We start from the raw sequence: 25,540 nt of genomic DNA, 5'->3' as shown, positions 1-25,540 counted from the left end.
GTGGAAACAAGAGTTTGGACTGAGATAGGTGTTTCTGGTACTTGAGGCTGTTTCACACATCCATAAGGTGGAGAAAAGAGGACACATGGTGGGACACAAACCAGCCCATTTATAAAATGCAGACTTGTCTCATCCCATTCCTAGTGAGAACCTGGTCAGCCCCCGCCCCCCAACCCTCCTTCTCCTCATGCCAGCTGCCATCCAACCTGCTGCTGGCACGGGCTCCCACACCTCCCCTTTCCAGCAGAAACAAGAAAGTCATTTGACTTTCTAGACCTGATACCCTTTCTTTTCCTTTCCTGAGAGAAGCTGAAGGGGAAGGCTGCATGCCTGGAATTGACTGGGAACAGGGGAGGGGAGCAGTGACGAGTTTCTGCTGTGTGCAGCATTACTCCCAAAACATGTCCAGTTCACAGGTGTCATCTGACTGTTTTGTGGTACTTTGTCCCCCAGTGCTCTGCTCAGATTCCCATTTCCTTTCCCAAGCTGCTGCTCTATCCAAAAGCTTCCTCTCTAGGCCTCTGCTAGGTTAGTTAAATTCCAAAAAAAGAATGCATTTCACAAGCTTCTTGAGTATTTTGCCCCCCCCCAAAACATCTCCCATATGTGACCGACCTCAGCTCCTCCTTTCCTTTTCACTCAGGGCTTTCATCCTGCACTTCTCTTCCAGGGACACCCCTCCACAAACCTCCTGCTGCAGTGCCTGGCTCTTCAGGAGCTCCCAGAAAGCTGCATACAAACAGGGTCAGGGCTGAACACATCCTGCAGCTTGGTTAAGGCTTCCTGCACAGCTGAGCACCTCTTCCCTTCCCTTCTCCCTCACACACCTGCAGGTTTTGGTGTTCAGTGTCTGAAACTGCTTTTATGTCCAGCCTCAGAAAGCAGGAAAAACAGTTCTTCCATAATGCCTTCACACTCTCTGGGACAGGCCCTCCCATGCTGAGGAATCAACGCAGCCCCTCATCCTCAGATCTTCGCTCTGGAGGGCTGAAGGCTGCCTGCCCTTTCCCAACATCACTTCTGGGTTGGCGGTAGTGCTCAGGGAACAAGAGAGCTGACAATGAGGCTAAGAATGGAGCACATCAATCACCTGCAGAGCAGCCTAGACAGGGCAGGCAGTTTTCTTTTCCAAATAAAAGCAAGCAGAGTGATTTAGAGCTGTACCTGTCCCCTGTGTCCTCGGAGGTGGGGCTGAAGACAGGCAGAGACCCTCACCTACCTCAGCAGCAATAATTACTGACAGGGTCACTTCACAGCTCATCTGTAGAGGGGTTTAATCTTTTCACTTCACAAGGCCCCGTGCCCAGCTCTGAGACAACTGTCTGTGGGCCAAGCAGAGGGAAGCAGCTTTGGGAAACAGCAGAGAAGAACAGCACAACTCATTACATCCATACCCCCATTATAATACATCTTTATCCTGAAACAGGACATTTTAGATGGTGCAAATGTACCAACACGTAGAACCAGGTAATGCATTGCCCAGAAACAGCATCTCAGGACCATTAAATACATTGCTTGGAATAAAGACACCAAAAAACTAATTTTAAAAATCTTTATGTGAATATAAAAGAATTTTTCCCAAAGAAAAAAATAAAACCAAAAGTTTAAAAATTAGTGCAATTTTTCGAGTTCTATGCAACACAGTGTTTACATTTGTTTTAAAGAGAAGATGTAGACACCAATACACTGAAAACCTTAACTCCAGTTTTAGGGGAAGGGGAAAAAGAAACAAGTAAGAAAATTACTGTACTAGACATTACCAACTCCTAAACAATTGTTTTTATATTCTAATTTCTAAACTATTTATGGCTACCTAAATAGAACATCAGTATTGCTTATATTACTTATTTCCAAGTAAGTGTGTATCATAGAAAATAGAATACCCATATATATATTTTAATGAACAAAAAAATCAGGTGAAAATTTATTTTCAGTGAATGTTTCTTAATCCACTATATAATAAGGTTGTTGCAAAAGAATCTTCTCAAAACTGCTGCCTGACCCATCTTGAGTAAAAGAACCTACTAGTCCATATTTTGTATTATTGCTATAAAACACTTCTCTTCCATAGTAATTAATCTTATATAAAAAATATTTAACAAATGATATGTCAATCAGACCATATTTATTGTTTCTTTGGATCTACATTACCCGTTTTACTGGAAACTGGCTGAATTACTAATAATGCTGTGTAACTTCAGCAGTATTCAGTGGTTTCACCTCATATTTGAGTCTGCTCTGAACGGCGCTGATGGGATGGTGCAAATTCATCCTGCAGGAGAGTCAAGGGGCCTCTTTGTTCCTCCTGCCTCAGCAGTGGTGCATCAAAGGACATGGATTCACAGAGCTCTGCTGCTACGTGTTGGACACAACTCAGCTGTAACACAGCAGTGTTTTTAGCAGCTTTTTGGTTTGACACAAGTGAAGCAAACATTAAAATGATCCTGATCTGATGGTCCTTCCTGCACAGCCAGACGAGCTGAAGTGAATACAACACCATGGCTTATAATCCAGTATTTATTTCTACACATCAGGTCCTTGTTCACAGGATGGAACCCAGGTTTAACCAGCCGTAGACCAGCTGCTTTTAAACAGGTTCTCAGTCCCAAAGAAACCTTTGAGTGATATTCACAGGCTTCACTCTTAACAGTCTGGAAAAGTCTCAAATAAGCAACATTTCGTCCAATACCTGAAAACTAGATTCATTTTGGCAACCCCAACATGATTACTGGGGACAACTGGGCCCTGAAAAAGGCTGGTCCCTGCCTGTAGTTCAGAATTTAAATTCTTCCATCACTAGTCAGAAGACAAACTTCCAATTAAATGATAGGGAGGTTCTTGGTTATTTTTGGTCCCACGGTCTGCAGTTTTGAGAAGTGTAAGTCAAAGACATTTGCCCCAAGTTTGTCACTATTCAGCACCTGACAGACTACTGACACAGCTCCACTACTGTGAGAAGTACAACAAATCAAGCCTACCAACTACATGAGCATTTGAAGGACATCCATGAAAGTTTCCATGCTGCAAAGAATGAGGGTTAAGAGACCCACTCAACACTATCAGAGACAGTTCCACGTTTCACTAGAACACACCAAGTACCAGATTTTAGGAATGGAAGCATCTTGCTCAGACTTAATCTCCTGCTCCGCTGCTCACCCCCACCTCCCACCCACAGCACTGGCGGATTAAATATGCAACCGTACCGTAAAAACACCAACTCCACCAGCACCACTGCAGCAGTAACAGACCTCAAACCCCACGAGGTAGTCCAAAGAAGCAGAGAGTCCTGAAGAATGCCACCACAGACAACTCTCCTACAGCCATGTGTCTGGCTCATGCCACACTTGCATGAGACTGGCTTTTAACCAACGCCTTTTGAAGGAGGAGATCTGCTGAATGCCTATTCATACACACAGCACTGTAAAACAACCACCACAACTAAGAAGCGACCCTAAGTATCAAAAATGAATACTTGCCTTTTCTCTGGCATTACATGCAATGGCCAATTAAAAATTTAAGATGTTGGGGAAGCAAGAAATCAACGGACAAGCTACAGTAAGGGGCAGACAAAACAACAGACTATCCAAATGTCACAATTCAAAAGCTAAAAATTCTGTAAAGCTGAACCCTGGTCTCAAATCAAAGATAGCCTTAAAGGTGAGACAGGTGGGTTTTCATTCTCACATGTAGCTGAATTTTATATTAGATGGTGGTTTGGTACAGCACCCTCAAATACTTAATTTGAGTGTATTCATTTCATTTTAAGGGCTGCTGCAATTTTATTTTATTTAACTATGGGTATAATGATCTTTTCCTAGACCACTTGCAAAGAACAGACTTTAACAGGTTTCTTAAAAATACAATTAAAAACAAAAGTAAGACATTTGGGAAATAAAGTCGCAAATTTTGTGAAAGACAGCAACTTCCTGCACACAGATTTCAGGTATCAACCCCCATTTCATCTTCTATCAAACTATTATAGTTTATGCACTTTTCTCCCTGCCAACAATCAATCTCTGCTGCCAGTAATTGCCAAAGCCATCTCTCATTCCTCTGCCTAGCACAGCTAGCTCAGAATAACCCAAGTGAAACTACAATTAAAAAAGAGGAAATGCAATTTCCATGCACAGGGTTGTATAAATAGGTTGAAATAAATGGGGCTCCTTCCCACGTAATCCCCTTTCTGCAAATAAATGCAGTGTACCAATATGCCAGACTTTTAAAATATAGCCCAGACTTTTGAGTTAATATAATAGCTTTTTTCTTACCCAGGAAAAGACAAGCTTTTTGGCTTAAGTGAATTCAAATCTTGAAGACAGGTTTTCCTCAGTGTATATATGCACAAACTTAAGCTTTGCTTTTTTTTTTTTTAATAAACTGAGCAATTCTGCTTCTCACAAAACAAATCCTGTCTTCTGTTACATAACAACTGGTACTATACCTTTATTTTCTTCTTCTATAAATGCAAGTATTTTCTTGCTTTTAAAATTGTAGTTTCTATTCTATAAAAGTCTTTTTTTTTAAAGATGCTATCAATCTTTTAGATCTATTTTCAGAAGAGCCCAGCAAAAATGCCCAATATTGCCAGTTTCCTGAAGTACACCTTTGCATAACATCTTTCCATTAAAAAAGTCAACTTTCTAGCCCAAACCCATTTAAATAAACTTTTAAATATATAGTGCCAAATTTCATATTTACAATATAATCTGAAGGCAAATATAAATCTTTTAAGTTGTGCTTGTACATGCTGCAGTTATTAAATCTACTTGGAAAACTACGTGCTACCTTCTGGCTGATCACCTTAATCCCTTCCTGACAGGTTCTGAGGTTGGAATTTGCAGCTGCCCACCATTCTAACCTCCTCTTTCATCAAGTAGGTAAAGTGGAAGGTATAAAACATTTAAGGACACTTTAGCATGTGAGTTTTCCTCATGCCCTCGTGTTTAATCAGATGTTGCACCTGGTACTTTAACAGTGAGGTTCCTCCTGGTGTTGGTGACGTGCCGCTGCTGCGCCAGGAACGAGCGGCCGGGCCCGGCCCCGCAGCTGCCACTGCTGCCAACCAGCCTGGCTTCCATGCCCAGCTTCTGCAGGGTCAGGCTCTGCAAAGGAGTTAAACTACAACTTGAACAACAGCAAAAACAGAAGAAAAAAAATTACCCATCTCGCTCATGCTTACTTAGTATGCACACAGAATTTTTTTCTGCTGTATTTCTTCGACTAACTAAGATTTAACTGGCACATGGAGCAAAATATGTTTTTCTGATTTCTGAAATACCAATAAGTGACTTTTTGACCCACCTTGTTATACCATGCAGTTACAATCAGCTTTTCCTCATAGTCACGTAGCTTAGCCATTTTGAATTCATTCTGCAAAGAGACGAAGCTCAGTGAAAACACAAATTTTAGGTGCATAGACTTACTGCAGTCCACTGAGGGAAATAAACACAGGCAGCAGAAATGCTTCAATACACAAAGTAACTACAAAGCCTAGATGTATAAACAAAAATACTTTCATAAAAGACTGAGAGGTAAATATCAGCCTGCTTTAAGAAGAGGCTGAACTACACAAGTTGCGGTTAGAAACACAAACGGAACTTGGAAATGTACTCTGAGGGTTTGTGTGGGGAAATGCACAAGAGGTCTGCTGTGTATCAGAAAATCTATGAATAATTCAGTAATTTTTCACCTGAAAAGAATGTACCTCCAGTGACTGACTAATTGCTATTATATAATGTACTTCCCTAGTACACATTACATAAAAGAAATGTGAGGCCACAGCATTTATACAGTCAGACCTATCAGCCTACTGAATCATGTTGAGGAGTTCTGTATTTGCTGAGGCAACTATTCTAACTAGTCCCTGCAATATTGCTGTGAAACTGAATGCATTTCCCCAACTCTTTTGATATTTGGACTACTGTCAACAATCCATTCAGAATTTCAGCCAAGCAGATTTTACTGAATCACTAGGAAACAATACCTTGAATGCCTAATATCAGAAACAGAGCATATTAGAAGTTGTTATTAAATATATGTAAGACTTTTACCTCTAGTGCTTCAATTCTTTTGTCTTTTTCCATTATCTGTTTTCTGAGCAACATAATTTCTGCTGATGCTGGATTTAGCTTGGGGTCTAAGGTTTTTATCACCTGGACAAGGCAAAAGAAGAGCATTACAAGTCAGTTTGATTCTCAACAGCTCTCCATCTCATCTGCTGACAGGAGGAATGTCAGAACAGGCTGTTCCACTGTACAACAGAGAGCAAAGGATACAAAGGAATGCTTACTGCACCTCATGCTCAGCCTAAACCCTATTTATTCTCTCAGACTTAATTGACTGCAGTTGAACAATCTGACTAAAAATGCAACATGTAGCTACTAAGTTTAATTGGGAGGTGGGGACACAGACACTCAATTTGTTTAACAATTTATGAGGGAGGAATGCATATGTTCAGAAACGTGCCACTCACATTCCTTGCTTTTTCAAGGTACATTTTATATCTTTCTTCCATTGCTTTCATATCCTCATCTTTTTTTCGTAAAGCTGCTTCCAGCTCTCCGATCTTCTGGGCTGTTTACAGAAATTATCAACAAAGACATACAAAATAGAAACTGGTTTTTCAAGGCTTCTGTGTTCTCTTGATTTCACCAGCCCCCAAACAGAGAACTATGTAGAAGCTAGAAGGCTTAAGTTCTTATTTTTGTTTCAGTTGTCCCACCTGACCCTGAAATCCCATTTTGCAGAGCACTGTTCAACAAACCTCATCTCCCCCAGGATCCTCTCCCTTCACACCCCCCAGTTCAGATTTAAAGCTAAGCTGCAGCAGAAAGCCTCATCCAGACAAGCATCCTATAGTCCAGTGGATATGGGAATAATTTCAGAAAAAACTTAACACAGTCTAATGAAAAAAATACCAAAAAACAACTCACGGTTCTGACTGTCATCAGGCTGGAGCTCTGCAAGATCAGCCTCTTTCTTCTGTAACTCATCATGAACCTCGTTCAACTTTTCCCTATGAATGAAAATTTGGGCTACGTATTAAGCTCACAAATAATTCCAGGTTTGACAGCTGAAAGCTTAAACCTCCTGACAGAAGTATTAAAATAACTATTTTAAGCTCTAGCAATTCTTCAGGGTTTGAATAGAAATACTAGTATCGTAGAAGTTGTGACTTCTGAATTGATCCTTCCGTAGTTAAAACCAGGAAAATGAACAATTAAGCCCCTCCAGCATCATCTTAGCAAGAACTACATCTGCTGAAAGGATTGGGAATGTTTCAGAAGAGTGGAATACACTCCGAGTGATGGTTTTAGCAGCCTGTTGTAGAATCAAAACAGTTAAAATGCTGATGGTGGTGAAGAGACAGACAGTGAAGTGGTACTGGTATTACAAGATCATCATGGTCAGCGTAAACAAAACTACAACACCAATATTTAACTCACTTTATGCATAATTCTCAAATCAATGGCTTAGAAAAACAAGACATCTCTACCATGATTTAAGCAGTTCCTGTGCTCTATGTTGTGTAAACCAGCTATTGTGGATGCATGTGCCTTACTTACATGTGTGCTGCCAGTTTCTGCTTCAGGTTGCTGGACTGTGAAAGGAGAGAGTTAAAATTCAGTTACATTTCAGTATTTCATAACCATGCAACATTCAAGGGCTCTTACAAAGCAGCCAAGAATACAGAGCACAACCAAATAAGCCAAAGCAAATAAATCCATTGAATGATAAAACTACAGATTTTTTAAAGTAAAGTAGAAGGGTTACAGCTCCATAAAGAATCACATAAAACATGAGTTTTTCAACTGAACTGCAGTTGTGAGGGTCACTTTTCAGATACACTGAAAAGTAAGATGCACATCTAAACAAAGGACTTGCTGCTACACTGGAGGACTTTAGACAAAACTGGCAATATGTTTCACTTACTCCCTCAGTCTTGGATCCCTGCTCCTGTAGAGTCTTTTGCAGATCTTCAATTTGCTGCTGTAATCCCCCAATACGCTCTTCATTGAGCCTTTTAGGAGGAAAAGACAGTTATTGCCCATCTGAATAGTTCACAGGCAGACTTTTCTGTTTCATTAATTTTTCAGAGGGTCTACTGAGCAGGATTTAAGCCACAAATAAACTGTTTTCAAATGCTTTTAGTTTGACTTGAACTTCTGCTGAAACAAACATGGAACTTTCTTGAATACTTTATAATGAAATTCCTGTAATCATTTTAAGTTTTGAGAAAACATAACTACCAAAAATTTTCATATTCTAGTAAACTGCTTTAGCATTCATTGATAGAAAATCCATGGTCTAAGAGTCTGAAGTTCTAGAAATAGAGTTCACATCCATTCTTGGTCTACCAAGAATCACTCACAGCTAAGAAGAGTGTCCTGTAAGCAACACCTTCCTCAGGGTATGGTACACACAGATCTACCTACCACATCTCACACCACCACATTCAAATCACCTCCCTTCTTCCTTACTTCATTATCCTTCATTTATGATTACACTGGTGAAAGAAAAGGTTCCTCACAGTGCTACACTACAGATGCATGGCACAGGTCACCCTGAAACTCCAGAGATCACTTTTTGTTGCATTTTAACAATGTTGTAGTTTCACCCATCACCTTTTCTCGGTTTCCAGCTCGTTCACTGTCCGGTGCTTCTGCTCCAGCTGTTCCTGGAGCTCTGCAATCCGTTCATTTTCTGATCCTTCCTGTTTCAGTAGGAGCATCTTATTTTCATGCTGCAGCCGGATAAACATCTCTCTGAATCAAAAACAACAAAAAGAAGCCACTGTTAATTAAGAAGGTGACTAAGAGGAGAAAGTAATAGTCCTGTTCACTCCCCCAGCCTCAAAGGGAGCCAAGCAAGTTCTGCTTAATGATATAATTGGGGTAACAATGCTATTTGTTATTAAAAGGCAACTTAAAATGTTTGAAAACTTGAAGAGATAGGAGCAGAATTTTAAATTGTCACTCCAAACCTAGATTTATATACAGCAATCTGATATGACTTTAGGAAAGAAAACAAAGTAATCACAGTATGGGGAAATAATTATTAACACCCACATGGAGGCAAAGCAAGGAGTGGGATAAAGAATCATATCGAGGAAAATACTGAACTTTCACACAGGCAGTATCATGCCCCACCTATGAATACCCCAAAACAACCTGAAAACTTTCGTCTCACCTATATTCCACTGGCAGAATTTCAGCAGCAAGATTCTCATGGCTTTTAAAACGAGATTCACCTGAAATCACATGAGGGGTTTAATTTAACACACTTAAAGAAACCTCTAATACAAATAAAAAAGCCTCTAAAGATAAAGCAGTACCTGTTTGACTCAGGTGATCCTGCTGCATCTGTGCATACCGGAGCTCCTCATTTGTCTCTCTTAATGCATCACACTGCACTATCAATCTCTAACAAGACACATTTGAGGTGGAATTACATCAGGCTGCACCACTTTTAAAACCAAATAACGTTAATCAGAAGTAATAATGACACATGCACATTTTAAGTTGGTCTTGATGATCTTGGAGATCTTTTCCAACCTTCATGATTCGATGATTCCATATTATGTTTTATATGTATATCCACACACACAGGGCACTAAACTTCACTACTATGATGGCACTACTGCCAGGAAGGTTCTCCTCAAGCAGAGGATTTGAGAGAGATTTATGAGGTGCTCAAACAAACTCTTGAAGGGACTTACTTCTTTTTCTTTCATTAAAGCTTCATATTTTTCTTCAAGTCGCTTCATTTCAAACGCCAGCTTATCAGCTCTTTTGGATTCTTCAGACAGTTTGTTATGAAGCTCCTGGACCTTTTCATAAAAACATTATTTAGCAGAGGAATGCTGCAAGATGCTTCTCCCAAAAGCTATATTAAAACAGTCACCCCTGCCCAATTCAGGCAAAATAAAACAGTTGATCACTCAAGCTTAGGGCAGAGGAGATAGGATGGGGGCCTGTGTGTTTTGGGGGGTTTTTGTTGGTTTTTTTGGTTTTTCAGTTAACTCTCTAAATTACTACAGAAATTAAAATTAAACTTCTAATTTCCATGAAGAAAGATAAGAATATAAGAACATAAGCACATAGTGACAGGACAGGAGGAATGGGTTCAAATGGAAAAAGAATGGGTTTAGATTAGGTATTAGGAAAAAATTATTTACTGTGAGGGCGGTGAGGCCCTGGCACAGATTGCCAAGGGAAGTTGTAGGTGTCCCACCCCTGGAAGTGTTCAAGGTCAGGTTGGATGGGGCTTGGAGCAACCTGGGATAGTGGAAGCTAGAAGGTGACCCTGCCTGTGGCTGTAGAATGAGATTATCTTCAAGGTCCCCTTCCAACCCAATGCATTCTATGATTCCATATAAATTATCTCAATTACAGCTGATCAACCTCTCCCAGGCACACAAATTACTTGAGGTCAGAGTAAAGAAGAAAAACGTGCAGGCTACGGACTCTCACATCAGTTGAGAGGGCAGCTACAGTCAAACTTGCAAGTTTAACAGACAGGGGGAATGGCAGGGTATGAAGGAGTTTTCACAAATAAGAAATTCCAAAGGGACAATGCAGGGTTGTTAAGGTGTTCCTGGCTACCTGGGGAAAAATGAACCTTTCAAACACAAGTGCTGCACTACCTGTCTTTTGTAGGTTTCCAGCTGGGCTCGTGCTGCGTTGGCTTTCCTGAGCTCATCCTCCAGGCTGACTGTGTTGTGCATGTACATCATGTTGGTCTCCTGCAGGGACTTCACCTGCCTGCGGAAATCGTTCAGATCCTGCAGCTTCTTCCGATACACTTCCACCGTTGACTCCAGCTTGCTTGCCTTGTCTGCAGTGGCCCTTAAGGTATAAGCAGCAATTAGAAGGAAGGATTACAGAACTCCAACTCTGCTGACACAGGCTGCTTTCAAAGAGAGATGTGACAGCTTAGCAGCAGTTACATCTCACTGCTTTATTTTTAAATGTATCATCAACACAAACTTGCTTAATAAAACTGAAATCAGCCAACCTTCAAGTGAGACTGACAGTCACATGCCAGCAAGGGTTAGTGGGTCAAATATCCCTAAGGAATTCTGTGGCACCACAACATCCTGTGCTAGACAGTCATCTCAAAGTACTGGTACCTGGTATGTTCTCACTGGGGGATTATACAGAATTAGAACACAACTGCTCTATGAAAACGATCACTGGCAGATACAACCAAGAACTGTCAGGTAATCATTAACAAAAATCTACATGGTAAGAAAATACTGGGACCATAAATTTAAAATTAATATCTGTGTTTATTATCTGCACTCGTATCTCACCAGGAGCTGGTACGAGAAAATAATGGAAAAAATCTATAGCTAGGATTTGCTTCAGATGTTATTTAAGAACCACTAAGTTAAACACCTGAAACCACTTTTCTTCTTTTATTCACATTATTTTATGAAGATTCACATATATTGTGAATATAGTTTCACAATACAACTTGTGTTGTATTTTGGATATTTCTTGGGTGGTCTGGTACTGAATACAGTTTACACAAGCTGGAATGTTACATTAAATTCTCCTGAAGGTTACTGTGTGTTTCATCTTCATCTTCAGTTAGGATCTCACTAACCTAAATCTGGCCTAGAACACTGACACAAAGTTAGATTAAAATTCTAGCTGTATATATTCTTTTCTACATGAGAACTTCCTCTTTCTGTCCCACATGAAGAAGCCTAAGTTCTGTAGTCATTGCTTCACAGAAAAATTCCATGTGTTATTCTTGTCAAACAATGGAGCATTTCCCTGGAAGTCTGCACTTCACCTCTACTTTGCCAAAGATCTCATGCAGGTAAGATCTGCAAAAGTAACACCTCAAAAAAATCTTGTTAAAGACAAATCCTTGGATTTAGCCATTAAATCCTAATGCGTGTGTGGAGCTCTCCCTGCTACATACCTAAGAATGTCATTTTCATCCTTCAAGGCTCTTGATTCTTCTGCCAGAGAGGTCAGTTCATTGTTTCTATGCTGCAGCTCAATCAATTGTTTTTCTAGATCTTCACAGTGGACACGATAATCATCTTTTGCAGCTTCAAGCCTACCAGATCCAAACCGGGACCTTTGTTAGGAACTCATCATTATTGCACAGTTTCATTTAGTACTAGAATTACTAAAGTAAGGTAACAGGGAAACTACTGATTTAAGTAGCTGGAAAAATGTTCCTGCAAACATGGAACATTTTGTTGTCTACCTGTTAAATCACAATGGATTGTACACTGCCAATTGACCACATCAGTATCAACAAATCACATGAAAAGTGATTTTGTTTCCCAATGTGGATCACAGAGAGACCAATATGTGAAAGGAATCAGTTCAGTAGAGAGACATGGTGGTGTTGGAGGGGTTAGGGTTTGTTTTGTTTACACACAAATCGTTTCAGCCCTCATTTTTCTGCCTTCCATCACCTTTTTGGTACTATTAAAAGCTTGTGTCAATTACAAACTAATACTTTTTACAACAAGCAACAGATTCTTTTTCTATTTAAATAGAAGTACTGTCTTTAAAATATGTGTACACAGCACTAGAAAGCTTTTAATGCAAAAGAAATTTAGATGGAAAATCCCCAAAGAGTACCAGAAATTTTCAGAGTACATTAGGCAAGTGAGAGGTTTTTGGGGGAAATAATTTCATACCTGAAGTTTTCTTCTTGCAATTGTTCCAGCTGCAACTGTGCACTGAAATACTTTTTTGCAACCACAGTATTTGGATCATCAAGAGAGTCATCTAATTGCTCTAGTCTGTCATTCATAATCTCATTTTCTGACATCAAGCTGTTTTTTTCATCCTGGAGGGCAGCCACCTAGCACAAATGAAACAGCATGAACACTGTAAGACCTGTCCAAAGAACTGAGGCAAGACAGCAATACATCACCAAATTAGTTTATGAAAAAGGCTGAGCGTTTAGAAGTTTTAGAACGTAGTTTACAGAGCACACTTGAGCATACAGATGCTTTAGTGTATGACAGTTATGAAGCACTACAGGAAAAGTCCCTCTAAATAAAAAGACAAATTTCTGTAACTGAAACCACGGTAAAAAGGCAGACAAAGTGATATGGAGAGAAACTGGTACTTCCATCAAAAACACCACGGACGCCGTACAAAAAACTCTGAGTATTGGTGCAAGAAGTGTCCATCTTGCCTGTACTTGACAGCCAGAAGCAGCATGGCATGGCCAGCACGCCCAGGCTGCCGTGCTCAGCAGGGAACGGCTGCGAGAAGCGGGGTTGGCCGAAGCGCACACGCACGGACAGCCTGGCCAGCTTCAGGGGAGCATGCAACCCTGGCAGCGCCGCACGCGCCTACCCGCTGTCACAGCTAAGCACGGGGGCTACAACACTTCACTGACAGGAGCCAGCTTCACAGCCAGGAGGATTAAGAGGATAGAACCTTTCTAGTGAAAGCTGTGGTGTTAATTTTAACGTCCTGTCAAACATAAGAGCACGTAGCGTGTGTTAGTCACTGGCATTTAAACAGGGACAATATGCTTTTTGGGTTATGTTTTCCTGAATCATAAAGTAAACCTACCTTTCTTATACTCTTGGAAAGTATCAAGGAAGACTGAGACCTTACAAGTGAATTTATTAAGAATTAGTTTAAATGAGAAGCGTCAAGTCAATATTACGGCTTCAAATAAATAAAATTACAAAACCCATCATGATGACATTATTAAACAGATATAATCTATGTATGCAATATTAAGAAACAATTTGTTTGTGATCACAATTTAAAAATCTATCAGTCAAACAGATGTAAAAGTCAAACAGTAATTAACCTGCCACTTCATTAGGTGCTGGCTTTCTAGGTTCACTCCTTTTTATGTACCAAATGTCATTTACTATTTACTTCCATGCACACAAACACCTGTGAGTAGAGAGCGTATCTGAGCCCTGCTCAGCAGAATGCCTCCCGTTCAAGGTCAGCCACTCCTTAAGCATGCACAACATTCAGACTTCTAGAAAAATGCTAAAACATCACCCATCTTAGACTTAAAAAAACCTAAAAATCAAACTATGACACAACTCAGAGTAAGTCTCATATCTTTTCTCAGTTCCTTTCTGGTAGCCTTCTCCTCTTTTTTATTATTTCAACATAGCAGAAGTGGCATCAAAGTCAATACAAATTAGGAAGAGAGTTTTTAAAGACACATCACAGTACTACAGAGCTGTGGTGTCATTAACTCATCTGTTTACATTCAGCAGTACCTGTCCCTTGAACACCTTTCACCTGTCCCATGCCACGTTACCAGCAACGGGCTTTGCATCATCTATGATTAATTAACAGAATTCTGGAAGAAAAGCTGTGGAAAACAGGAGAACACCTGGGATCTCTCCTGCAGATTCTTCTCACAAGCATTTTTAGATCTCTGCTTTCACTCGGAAGCCTTACTACTGCCTCAAGAAAGAAAGGAAATTAAATATCAATTCAATTATAGCAATAGCTTCCTGGGCATAGCAAGTAGCTCTGAGCTGCTTTAGACACAAGTATTCTACTCTTTCAGTTGTCATTGTCTGTGAGAAATGTAAAACTGGCCTCTGCTTTTGTGGGTGTTCATTTCCAGAGGCCCACACAGCCAGTACAGCCCTCTGGCTCCTACAAGAAGATGCCACCCGAATGTTCTCTTTGTGCAGAGCCAAACCTGACAGGAATTGCCTTCCCAGATAAAACTCTTTCTATTCTCAGATTATAGTGCCATAAGAGAGGGGCTGAAAAGTGATTCTTTTTTTTAAAAAAGTTGATTGAAATGCAAATTTCTCGTTATTGTCATGAAGTCCTCCTTTCTCACAAGAGTGACTTGATTAACTGCTACATCCATTAAAAACAAAAATAGGCCTATTAGTACTGTTGCTTGAAAATGCCAGCAAGGATATATTAGCTTTCATTATTTTTATCCTGAAATATCCTCCATGTTGCAATTGTGTATGAGAAAAAGTTAGCAAGTTTTAGATAAATTACAAATTTTTGTCATTCATCAACTCCTATTGAAACAGCATCATTTTCCTATGATTAAATCTAATTACTGTTTATTACACGAACTGGATTTTTTGGACACAGTACAAAAGACTAGAGGACTGAAAATGAGAAGGGCGATTTTTAAAACCATGATAACACTGTTTTAACACTACCTGCTACTAAGGGTAAACACTAAGCTAAGACAAAGAACCTTTGAGATAAGCTGGCACAGGACCTTAGCTTACACTTCCATCAGAAAACTCTTTCCAGTAATTGCATTTTGGAGCACAGAATGATTGCTTTTCCCCCACAAGCAGCTAAGAATTCTCCCATAAATTTAAACAATGCAAAATTCACTTTACCCTTCAGAATTTCTGCATCTTAACAGCAGCACCACTACATATTAAAGAAATAAGCAACTGGCTGTTTCTTACCTGCAAATCCAGCTCTTGACATCTTTGTGCCAACTCCTCTTTTTCTGCTAGTGCTTCCTGAAGGTCTTCCAAGGCTTTTTTAAGCTTTCAAAAAATAAGGCAGTCAATTACTGTGGCCCACAACCAAAATACTCAGTTACAGCTTCTAAAGTGCCACAACTGCATACACCAATTATTTAAGTAGGCTGTTAGGTGCACACATTGACACACAAACCTATATATACTCTGCTAGATCAGAAACCCTGCTCATTTCACTTGCCTTCTAAATGACTATCACATGTAGAAAGTAAATTATTGAAACACAACAACCTAGGCTAAAGGCACAACAAAACAAAATACAGGAACATTCATGCTGTCACCATTTCCAAATCCCTGTTAAATCAAATGCCTGCCCTTCATCTCAGAATAGAAATGCTGATGCTTCCTTATGGGCAGCTCCTTTTAAAGACAAATTCATTTTATGTGCAACACCTTGTAGGGTGCAAATTATAGGGAATTTTCACAACCTCTTAAAAATAACCTGAAGCACTCAGCCTGACAAGGTTGAGCCTTGATGCACCCCTACCCCTTCCTGCAACGTAGGCTTGCACTGACCAGTTTTACCCCATGCAGGTAAATGACACAGCAGTCACTGTGGGGTTTTATAGAAGCTATAGAATAGCACTTAAGTTTTCAGTTAATTAGCACTGAAAACCAGCATTACTTCATTTAAGGGATGGCAAGATACCAACTTATTGTTCAGGCTTGATCTACAACAGCAACACAGATCAGGCAGTTACCTGCTGCTCCACTTCACTTGATGCATCACACGGGGAAGGACCCGTTACTTCCTTGCTCATGAGCTACAGAAAGAGGCCACAGCAAAAAAGGTTAAATTAGAGGTTATAGATAGATCTGTAAATTCACTGTCTACTGAGTTACCAACTGTATTTTCCATTGTGTTATTGCATCCCTTCAATATACCAAAACAGATTAATAACACTCCTCCTCACCTCATGGCTGGTAAAAGATTTAAACAGATCTACAATAAGATGATTTTTTACCTCCCTCCTCTCTTAATTAATCAAGTGGTCAGTAACATTGTAGTGGATGAATGTGTGATGTGTTGAAGGTATTGCCACTCCCTAGTCAGTCAAACTGGAATGAACCAGAAGACAGTATTTCAACTAACTTATCACACTTCTTTGTGTCCCATTAATTGCCACTAAACAAACAGTGACAACATCACTTCTGCAATACAAAGATGTACAGTGTGTATTTACCAACAATTAAAGGGCTTTACTCCTCACTCAGGAATTACTGAATTATTTCTAGACCTTATTCGAGAAAGTTTACTTAGTCAGAAGACAACAAACACAAGGTTTATGGATTTATTTCTACCAATAGGACACTTACAGGGTAACCTTTACTCACTTTAAAGACTATACAGTCAATTTAAATCTAAGTTATAAAGCCTATTACCAACTCCACTGTTACCTTGATGAGGGTGCAATTACACACCTTTTCTTCAAGTCAGTATTTAGTTTTTGCCTCTCTCCACACTCTGCTTCACAGTCCTGAAGCTCTCAAAAGCCAGTGACTGCAGAGCTAAGCTGTGAGCTGGATCACTAAGATGATCCAACCAAGAACAAATTAAGACAGGAGGAGGAGCACACCATGACAAAAATAGAAGAGATGCAGCTGCAAGCTTGTTAGTCAGAGGCTGGAATGGTCTGTCAGAACAATGCAGCCTCACAAACACCATCAGCTTAACTCTGCAACCAAGACTGGGACAGAAATTTCAGAATCTGACTCCAGTATAATCAGTGGTTGGCAACTGTACACATTTCTGGAGTGGAACAAAAAAATCTTAAGCATCTGCTGGATGTTTGGGCACCACAAATGTAAAATCAAAACCCTTCGGCTGAGGTTTAGGGTTTTCTGTCCTGAACCTCCCAAATAACTTAGGAAAGTACTTATACTCTTCCCTGACCTTTGCTTGCATGAAAGAATTCACAAAGGTCAACAAAAAGTTATTTGGACTTCTCAGCTGATGGCATCAGGCTATGAACTGTTACCTACCTCCTGAATGGCTGTCATGACAACGTGCTGAACAGACTCTTCAAGGGTCATGATATTCTGTATGTGTTCTGTGAAAAAGGATTTGTAGTGACTCATGACAATGTTCATCTCAATGGTTTGAATAACATGCTGGAAAGATCCAGAAGAAACTATTATCCATAAAGCTCCCTCAAAACAGGCAGTGGTCTTTTTACACAGAGGACTACCATTAACATCCAGTAATATGGTAGATAAGCACAAAAGATTATAAACTCTTAACCAGACAAATTTATATTCTGCCTAAGGAGAGATGCCATCAGAGCACAGAGGACTAGTTCTGGTAAGTGGAGCAAAAACAACCAATTCAATCTTGAGCCTCTGCAGGCACAGAAGAGGCAGTTTTTAATCTAAGGGTTTAATTTAATTTTGCTAGATTTGCATTTGAATAGGAAGTTCTAGGACTTGGTACGTATTTTAACAATATGAATAAACCATACACACTTCAGACTTTATTTTTAAACTTATTCTGAACAAAGTTTTGAGTTTTATTCACTTCCCATATAATTTCTGCTTTTAAGTGAACTCCAGTTTCAGAACAGGCATTCAGCATATTAACAATGTTGATGGATAAGAAAGAGAAGTTTCTACACTTTTCCACCTTAACTACCACCTGAGGCAGTCTGCTGTTTGTTGAGCAGGTTAAAGTAGTGCCTACCTTGTTTCCTCTCACAGTTGACAGCACAACCTAAAATAAGCTGCAGGAGCCTGCCCAGTTCCGTGGAATCCGAGTTCTCAGATATCTGGGTCAAGTCTGGAATAAGCTCTTCTGCAATCTGCTGACCCAGGAACTGAAAAAATTTTTAAAAAAATTAAAGAGAAAAAGTAGACTCCCACTTTTGTTCAACATGAAAATCTGCTATCACGTAGGAAATCTGGACTCAGTGAGCCAGCCAGAGAAAATGTCCTAGGAGTAAGTTTGTTACCAGGTTTAGTTAACCAAGCACTTCTACAAGAAAAAGTGACAATAGTAAAAGTTATTGGAACAATTCTCAGATATTAGAGAACACATTTGTTTTACCAACATAATAAAAGGAGGAATTAATAACACTTCCAGATGGAGTTGCTTCCAAATCCTTCAAAAAGCTCCTCACGAGCTTAAGCAAGTTCTGCTTCTGGGCTTGCCAGAGATCCTCAGACCTGGCAGCACATCAGGGCCTGGCACTTGGTGTCACAGCTCGGCCCAGGTGAGAGCAGGAAGCCAGAACAAGATCTGGCTAGTTTTTCTAGACCACACCCATTACAGAACTGTAATCAAGTCAACACATACAAAATTCAGCAATTTTTTTTTTTTTTAACTCAAAATACAGCAGCCTTTTATGGCTGCTGAACTCATCCCTGGATGAGACAGAACAAACTGATCCTTACTGTGTCCAGGAGGATTCCTACCCTGGCTCCCAGCTCCCAAGTGAAGATCATAAAACCTAGACTGGGGCTGCTGAGTTTGTTCTGTTGTGTACAAAAGGATTAAACCTTCTATAGACAAGAGCAAACATGAATGCACACACAAAAGTCAACAGGATTCTGCAGCTCAGTCCTTCAACATTCACCTGGGCAGAGATGTGGTTCCCAGATCATACTCGAAGAGCCTTATCTAAAACACCTGCTCAAACTAATTTTATATTCACTCAGACCTCCCACTTAACAGACAATTATCATACACTTTCTGCCTAAAAGGTCCTCAAAACAAGTTACAGCTTTTTTTCTACTTGGCAAAGTCAAGGGGAGCAATAATCATCGTGTTTAATGATGAGAACAACAACAATAAATTTGTTTTTCCATACCTCATGATAGTAGTCCATAATTCCTTGCAGTATCTTCTTCAAATTACTGGACTAGTTGTTGTACATGAAAGACAAGGTTACAATTTTATTAAAAATTTTACTTTTTATTATATCAAATAGCAATTTCTAATAAAATGGTTACAAGGCAGCTCTATGAGAGGACATAGGAAGAGAATAATCACAACAGAAAATCCCCATGCAATAATGCTGGAAGGCATCTATCAACAGACAGTTCAAGCTCATTTAAAATAGCCTTGAAAAGCTTGCGCTTAATTCTGTAGATTTTGGACTGCCAGACCTCAGGACAACCACAACACCCAACCCCACAGAGTTCACTATCTTCAGTTTTAAATACCTTTATTCTCCAGTTGTCACCAACATCTTCTTTAATGCGATTGAGCCAAGATGCATCAAACCAGGCAACATCTCTGAAATAAAATTAAATGATTAATCAATAAGCACAGATTTAAATAAATTAAGACAGCAAATTCCCGGCATTAAATCATCTGATGCTGAACTACAGTGTCTAATGAGGCATGAACTCCTGGAGATTGCAAGGTAAACTTATGTGACAGGAAATTTCTACCCTGCTGGCTGCATTAAGGCACATTCCAGGGCTGGGAGAATTTCTGTGTGTGCCTGAGCCAGCTATGGCTGCAACACAAGGATGTGAAAACCTTTGTCATGCTGAATTTTTATACCTGCTAAAGTAACCATAATGAGGTAAAGAAACATCTTTTTTGACTAGTGCTGACATTATGTTTGGTACCTATTCCTGTAGGCTGGACTAACTAACATTCACTACAATTTGTCAAAGGCACTTATTAAGAAAACACTTTAAACTACTGGCATTTTGTATATTTTGTATGTCTCTGGCTCCCCTGGGCAGAAGGGGATTCACTTTGCCAGCATAAAGAAGGATGAATTGCTGAGGGAGGTGTTTATACACACTGAGCTGCCAAGCAGTACAATCACAGCATAGTTAACAATATTTAACTTTGACAGTGCACTGTTTATTCACTGCTCTCAAAGCCCCTAATAAAGGACAATCATTATCCCCACTTGCACATGAACCAACTTGGTCTTAAAAAGTTTGCCCAAAGCATGTGGCAGCCTAATACCCAAATACATGGGAAGCAACCCTCAGCAAGCCCTAAATCAATTTTTGCCATGTCCAGGAAAAGGGTCAGCTCTGTCTTTAAAAGGTACATTTAAAATCTTTACAAACAGACAGGAGGGTTTCTGAGCTCATTTTTTTGGGGAGGTGGATTGTGATGGTGCTTAAGTCATTTCTTAATGATTACAAAATGACACTTTGAACCTGAGGTGGTAATGCAGACTCCTCTTCAATTATCTGGGCCAACAATAGCAATAAAATTGCAATGATAACTTGTAGCATGATACTCTTCCAAAAAAAGACTTGCATTACAACCCTCTATGCAAATTTCAAAACTAGTGTATCACTCAGAGTACCAATCTTCAACACACCAATAGAAAAGCTAACCAAAAGTAAAATAATTCCTAACTATTAATTGCCATTGAAGTTTTACAAGTATTTTTTTCCACATGAATAATAGGTTGTCATTTAAAACCCAGAACTTAAATCTAAATTAACTGAGCAACTCCAGGAAGAAAAGAACACAGTCATGCCTTTGGAACCTTTAGTTTCTCATTCCAAAGAGGAACATATTGCCTGAAGCATGGAAATAGCACTGATGGGAAAAGTGAAAAAGATAATGTCATCCTTGCCCAATTATCCCCAAATATGAATTTAATACTGCACTATTTGTATATCTTCTCATCATCTTTTCCATCATGTTATTACTCAACTATTATATCATCCCCAAAACAGCAATACAAAGGCATAACCTGTCTTCTGTTATAAACTGTTCACTCTGAATTTCTGCCTACTTTAAAAGCAACTACGTCTGTCAAACACAAAAACCTGAGGAAATTAAATCCCTCTTCTTCCAGCTGAAGAATCAACTTACATTTGGTGAAGCACCTGAGCCATGGCAACTCCACTAGTCAAGTCCTGGACATCTCTGCAGGGTGCAGCTGTATTGAACGTCTGCAGCTAAACCAGGGAAAAAAAACCACTGGGTTTAGTTCAGTAGACAATAAATTAGCTGCCATCTTCCATCTCCCCTTTAAGCCACAAGCATTTAGCAAGATGTCTTTCTACTTGAAATCCTTTTTGAACCATGCAGACTTTAAGGCAACCCAATTATCTCAACATTTGTGACTGTTATGACTTGTAGCTTAAAAAGTTGGTACGAACACCCATGTTCTGTTTTTCCATGCTAGGCCTTCTATTGTAAATCAGATTATGGAAAGATAACTTGGGAGACTAAAGTCATATTTACCCAGCTTTCGAATTATGTTGCAGTGCTTAGTTCTGGATGTAACTACCTAAACAAAAAATAGCATCAGAATAAGGTGTGAATGTTGACAGGGAAAAAAAAAAATTCCAGTCTTTTACTACAAGAATTTAGTGATAGAAATAGGATGGGATTACCCCAATGTTAAAATGTGTCTCTGTTTTAGATATTGTGGGACTTTTTTCAAACTATCCCCAAGCTTACAGCTAACATTTTAACAGAACTACCTGTATATTTAGAATTGCAATATTTTATTCCCCCAAAGACAATCGGCTCAGAACTAATTCTTCTAGATGAGAGAGCCATTTCCATACACATGGCAGTTCATCACAGTTACTCAGGAAAATAAGAGCCTTCTTTACCACAATAAACAAAACAGAAAGTTCATTATTAGTACTGTTAGAAGACAGAACAGAATGGGAGCAAGTATAGATACTTACAAACCCTGTCCACTGCAGAAATTGACTTCTTAAACTTACTGCATTTACAATGTCCTAAAAAACCTGTGCATCCTCAAGAGGGCTTTCCCACACATCCTGTGCAACACAAACTTCTTCAGAACTCCTTCCTGGTGAATGACCTTGTGTTTGGGAAATGGAACTACTTGGACCAGAGTGATGGAAAAGCAGTTTCCAGCTGTGAGAATCTACGGCATTTTTTGCCCACTCTGTTTTTATAAAGAGTGGCCATAATTCTGAATGCTTGTTTGCTTCCTTCAAAAAGAGTCAAATCCAGCCAAGAGAAGAACTGCAGAATTGCAGAGCAAGCGATTTTATTCATTTGTTTTTTTAATTTAAAAAGTGGCTTTAAATCCTGTCTTACAGGAGGAGAGAAGTCAGTAATCCCCCCTAGGTTACATAAAAGATTAAGTGGAACACCACAGCCCAAAGCTGCTGTGCCTGAGAGCACTGGCTTCTACTACTCCAGCAGCCTCAGCACAAACACGGGCATGCAAGTTTACATTCCAGGTTGAGCTTCCCAAAATCCAGAGTTTTATGGCACAATATTGTGATGCTGCCATTTGGATATACCCCTCCTAAAGCAAGGAAATTGCTAAGCAGAGGCGCTACCCTTTCACCTGAACCTGTTACAGCAGATAAACAAAGACTTAAAAAACCCTGACGTGCAATAATGCTTTATGCACCATCTCCCAGAATAGAAACAGCTAATTAAGTAAAAAGCAGAACTGACAGTCTTGGTTTCTCTATGTATCTAAAAGTCACATAATGACCTAGAAATAATGAGGGAGTAGAAGTATTAATTATGGGTTCTCCAAACTTCATGCCAGCCCAATCATTTCATCAAAATGGATTTTTACTGTTCTTGAAATAATGCTTTATGCACCATCTCCCAGAATAGAAACAGCTAATTAAGTAAAAAGCAGAACTGACAGTCTTGGTTTCTCTATGTATCTAAAAGTCACATAATGACCTAGAAATAATGAGGGAGTAGAAGTATTAATTATGGGTTCTCCAAACTTCATGCCAGCCCAATCATTTCATCAAAATGGATTTTTACTGTTCTTGAAAAACCAATGAAAGGGGCAGGCAGAGGGAGGAGGCTGGAAAAAGAAGCCACAGACTTCAGGACTGTAGCAGTGCTCTCTTCTCTCTTCTCCCTCATTTTCTTAGTTTTACTAACTATAGCTCCAAGGATATGCTGCTGCTCACACTGAAAACCATTTAGTGAATTCAACCCCAAATGCACCCTGCCACTTGCTGCTACAGCAGAAGTTCTTCTCTCAGACACAGAGCTACTATGCTCACATACACAGCTGAAAAGCTCATTCTGTAGCTCCACCACCAAACATTTGCAGATGAAACACGAGTGTTGAGTGCCCAGCAGAAATCAGCCCATCCACCTGGGGAAGGTGTGCCTTCAATTTCACCTGAGGGTAAGGGGTTGAGTTTCTCCATTTCACACCTGGATTATACACACGAGGGACAGCGGTTTTACAGAGTAATCAAAGAGTTTTTAAAATAAAAATACACACTCCCATGCTGAAACCAAGAATATTAGTAGAGTAAGTCAGCCACTGGACAGAATGAACATTACCAGTGGTGCCAGTGCCAAGCAGTGGTGCATTTATAGTGGAAAAAGTTTCCAATTTAAGATGTCGCCATACATCCAGTCCCTGCTTTGGAGGCTAAGGCAGTACAGCACTGAAAAACATCCCATTAACTTTTCCTCTACATAGAGTGGAAAAATAACTAACTTAGAAAATCGTTTCTGCTACAGATTTGTGAGTTCCATCTTAGCAGGTATTACCTAAGTCAATTTTTCATGGCTACTCATAAACTTTATTCCTATAATTCAATTTAACTGCTTTATGTTTTTCCTGCAAAATCCTCAGGACTTTAAATTCAATGACACCTGGGCTACAGAACCAATAGGTAACATTTTTATTTGAATTTTCTCTTTCTCCTCTGGACACAGCATGTTCTCTAATATAGCACTTGGTAAAATAAAAATAGAAAAGTGCCAGATCTGGCAGCAGAACGCAGAGAATCATAAGCATCTGCTTGCTCTATTAATGAGCAAACAAACTGAGAAACCATTAGAAGCAGAGAGTTACAGAACCCTTTTCTCTCAAAACACAGAGCACTTCATCCCCCTCTCCCCACATCACTTTCTTCCCTATTATTCACACTGAAATTCAAATTGGGAAAGGATGTTTCAAACACATCCTAGTGTTAACAGTCAGTTTCTAAGTTGTAAACTAGGCCTGAGAAATAGGGTGCTAAATCTAAAAACATGCATCTGCTGAGTGTTGTATAGAAAACCTGAATGTTCCTTTACACTGACACAATTGCTCAGTTTAAGGCCACTTAAGGTCCCATTAAAATTCATGATGTAATTACAGCTAGGCACTGTGAGGATACCATAAATGAGAATTAGGCTAAGAAAATTTTAAGCAGGAATTGTAAAAAAATAATAGAGTTCAGCAATGCTGACAAGATTTGTAAAGGAGTTCAGGAATACAGTGATTTGTTTTGCCATTGAATCACGACGGAGTTGTTCTTACTTGACTACTGAGGGGAAAATACAAAATTAAAGAGCCCCAAGAAATAGAAAGATTAAATAACAAAATATATCTAAGTAGACAGAGGTAAATATAAGACAACCAAAATTCTAGAGACAAACAAAACATTGGGAGAATACAATGTCACTAAAAGGAAAATGGAGGGAGGAAAAGAAAGGAAGGAATTGTTTATCAGTGATTTATTACAGACTTTAACTCATCAACACTGTTGTACTGCCATGCAGAAATTAAGAACACCTACTCTGGCTGCTGCTCCTGGTTTTTTTTACCAGTTTCATTCCTGGATTTCTACAGTGCTTCTAAAACACTCCCTTCTCTCCATGATTTACACTTCACAGAGCAAAACACCTGCTATTTCTAGAGAAACCTTTCACACAGGCAATTGTGACCTTCCCTGCCAACATTTCATGCAGGAGTTTTATTCAGTAGAGCTCCCTGTGACCAAAATTATTGCACCTGCAAGACCAGAATTACTGACAAGGTCACAGAAGAAGCTTGGAGAGAAACATAAAGAAGAAGCAAGAGTGATTGATGAATTTAACAAACATGTTCACACTCGATGACCTTAGAAGTCTTTTTCAACCTAAATAACTCCACAGTTCCAAACAGGTGCTTCTGGCACAGGTAACATCACACGCCCAGGTGTGGCGTGCCTGACTAATAAACGCTTTACCCAGCCGGTATGAAATACTCTGAGCTTTCTGCGCCTGTCAATTCAAATTAATTGCATTTATTTATTCATATTGTTAATTGCCGAGCAGTTTCCACACTGAAGCCACCACTGGAGAGCCGCACTTGGGCCCAGGGGATATTC

General features: G+C 39.6%; 1 protein-coding gene across 2 annotated transcripts in view; it reads right to left on the bottom strand.

Annotated features, from left to right (window-relative positions):
* Window positions 1-1,538: 1,538 nt before the first annotated feature.
* HOOK1 (hook microtubule tethering protein 1) overlaps window positions 1,539-25,540 on the bottom strand; it is a 36,740-nt gene continuing 12,738 nt past the window's right edge. The window contains exons 2-22 of one of the 2 annotated variants that reach the window (XM_017733507.1): window positions 21,294-21,379; window positions 19,658-19,730; window positions 19,303-19,353; window positions 18,177-18,309; window positions 17,483-17,550; window positions 16,201-16,263; window positions 15,422-15,505; window positions 12,671-12,837; window positions 11,935-12,075; window positions 10,646-10,847; window positions 9,719-9,829; window positions 9,335-9,422; window positions 9,190-9,250; window positions 8,625-8,765; window positions 7,933-8,020; window positions 7,566-7,600; window positions 6,933-7,015; window positions 6,473-6,573; window positions 6,051-6,152; window positions 5,302-5,370; window positions 1,539-5,102 (exon numbers count right to left, since the gene is read on the bottom strand). In XM_017733507.1, coding sequence (XP_017588996.1) covers window positions 4,944-5,102; window positions 5,302-5,370; window positions 6,051-6,152; window positions 6,473-6,573; window positions 6,933-7,015; window positions 7,566-7,600; window positions 7,933-8,020; window positions 8,625-8,765; window positions 9,190-9,250; window positions 9,335-9,422; window positions 9,719-9,829; window positions 10,646-10,847; window positions 11,935-12,075; window positions 12,671-12,837; window positions 15,422-15,505; window positions 16,201-16,263; window positions 17,483-17,550; window positions 18,177-18,309; window positions 19,303-19,353; window positions 19,658-19,730; window positions 21,294-21,379 — 2,106 coding nt within the window. In that variant the 3' untranslated portion in view covers window positions 1,539-4,943. Of the gene's footprint in view, window positions 5,103-5,301; window positions 5,371-6,050; window positions 6,153-6,472; window positions 6,574-6,932; window positions 7,016-7,565; window positions 7,601-7,932; window positions 8,021-8,624; window positions 8,766-9,189; window positions 9,251-9,334; window positions 9,423-9,718; window positions 9,830-10,645; window positions 10,848-11,934; window positions 12,076-12,670; window positions 12,838-15,421; window positions 15,506-16,200; window positions 16,264-17,482; window positions 17,612-18,176; window positions 18,310-19,302; window positions 19,354-19,657; window positions 19,731-21,293; window positions 21,380-25,540 lie in introns of those variants that run through there. The other variant, XM_017733508.1, reaches the window with a different exon arrangement.

The sequence above is a fragment of the Corvus brachyrhynchos genome, unplaced genomic scaffold (assembly GCF_000691975.1).
Source record: "Corvus brachyrhynchos isolate BGI_N302 unplaced genomic scaffold, ASM69197v1 scaffold34, whole genome shotgun sequence".
Taxonomy (NCBI): domain Eukaryota; kingdom Metazoa; phylum Chordata; class Aves; order Passeriformes; family Corvidae; genus Corvus; species Corvus brachyrhynchos.
This window is presented reverse-complemented; position numbering and strand designations above follow the sequence as displayed.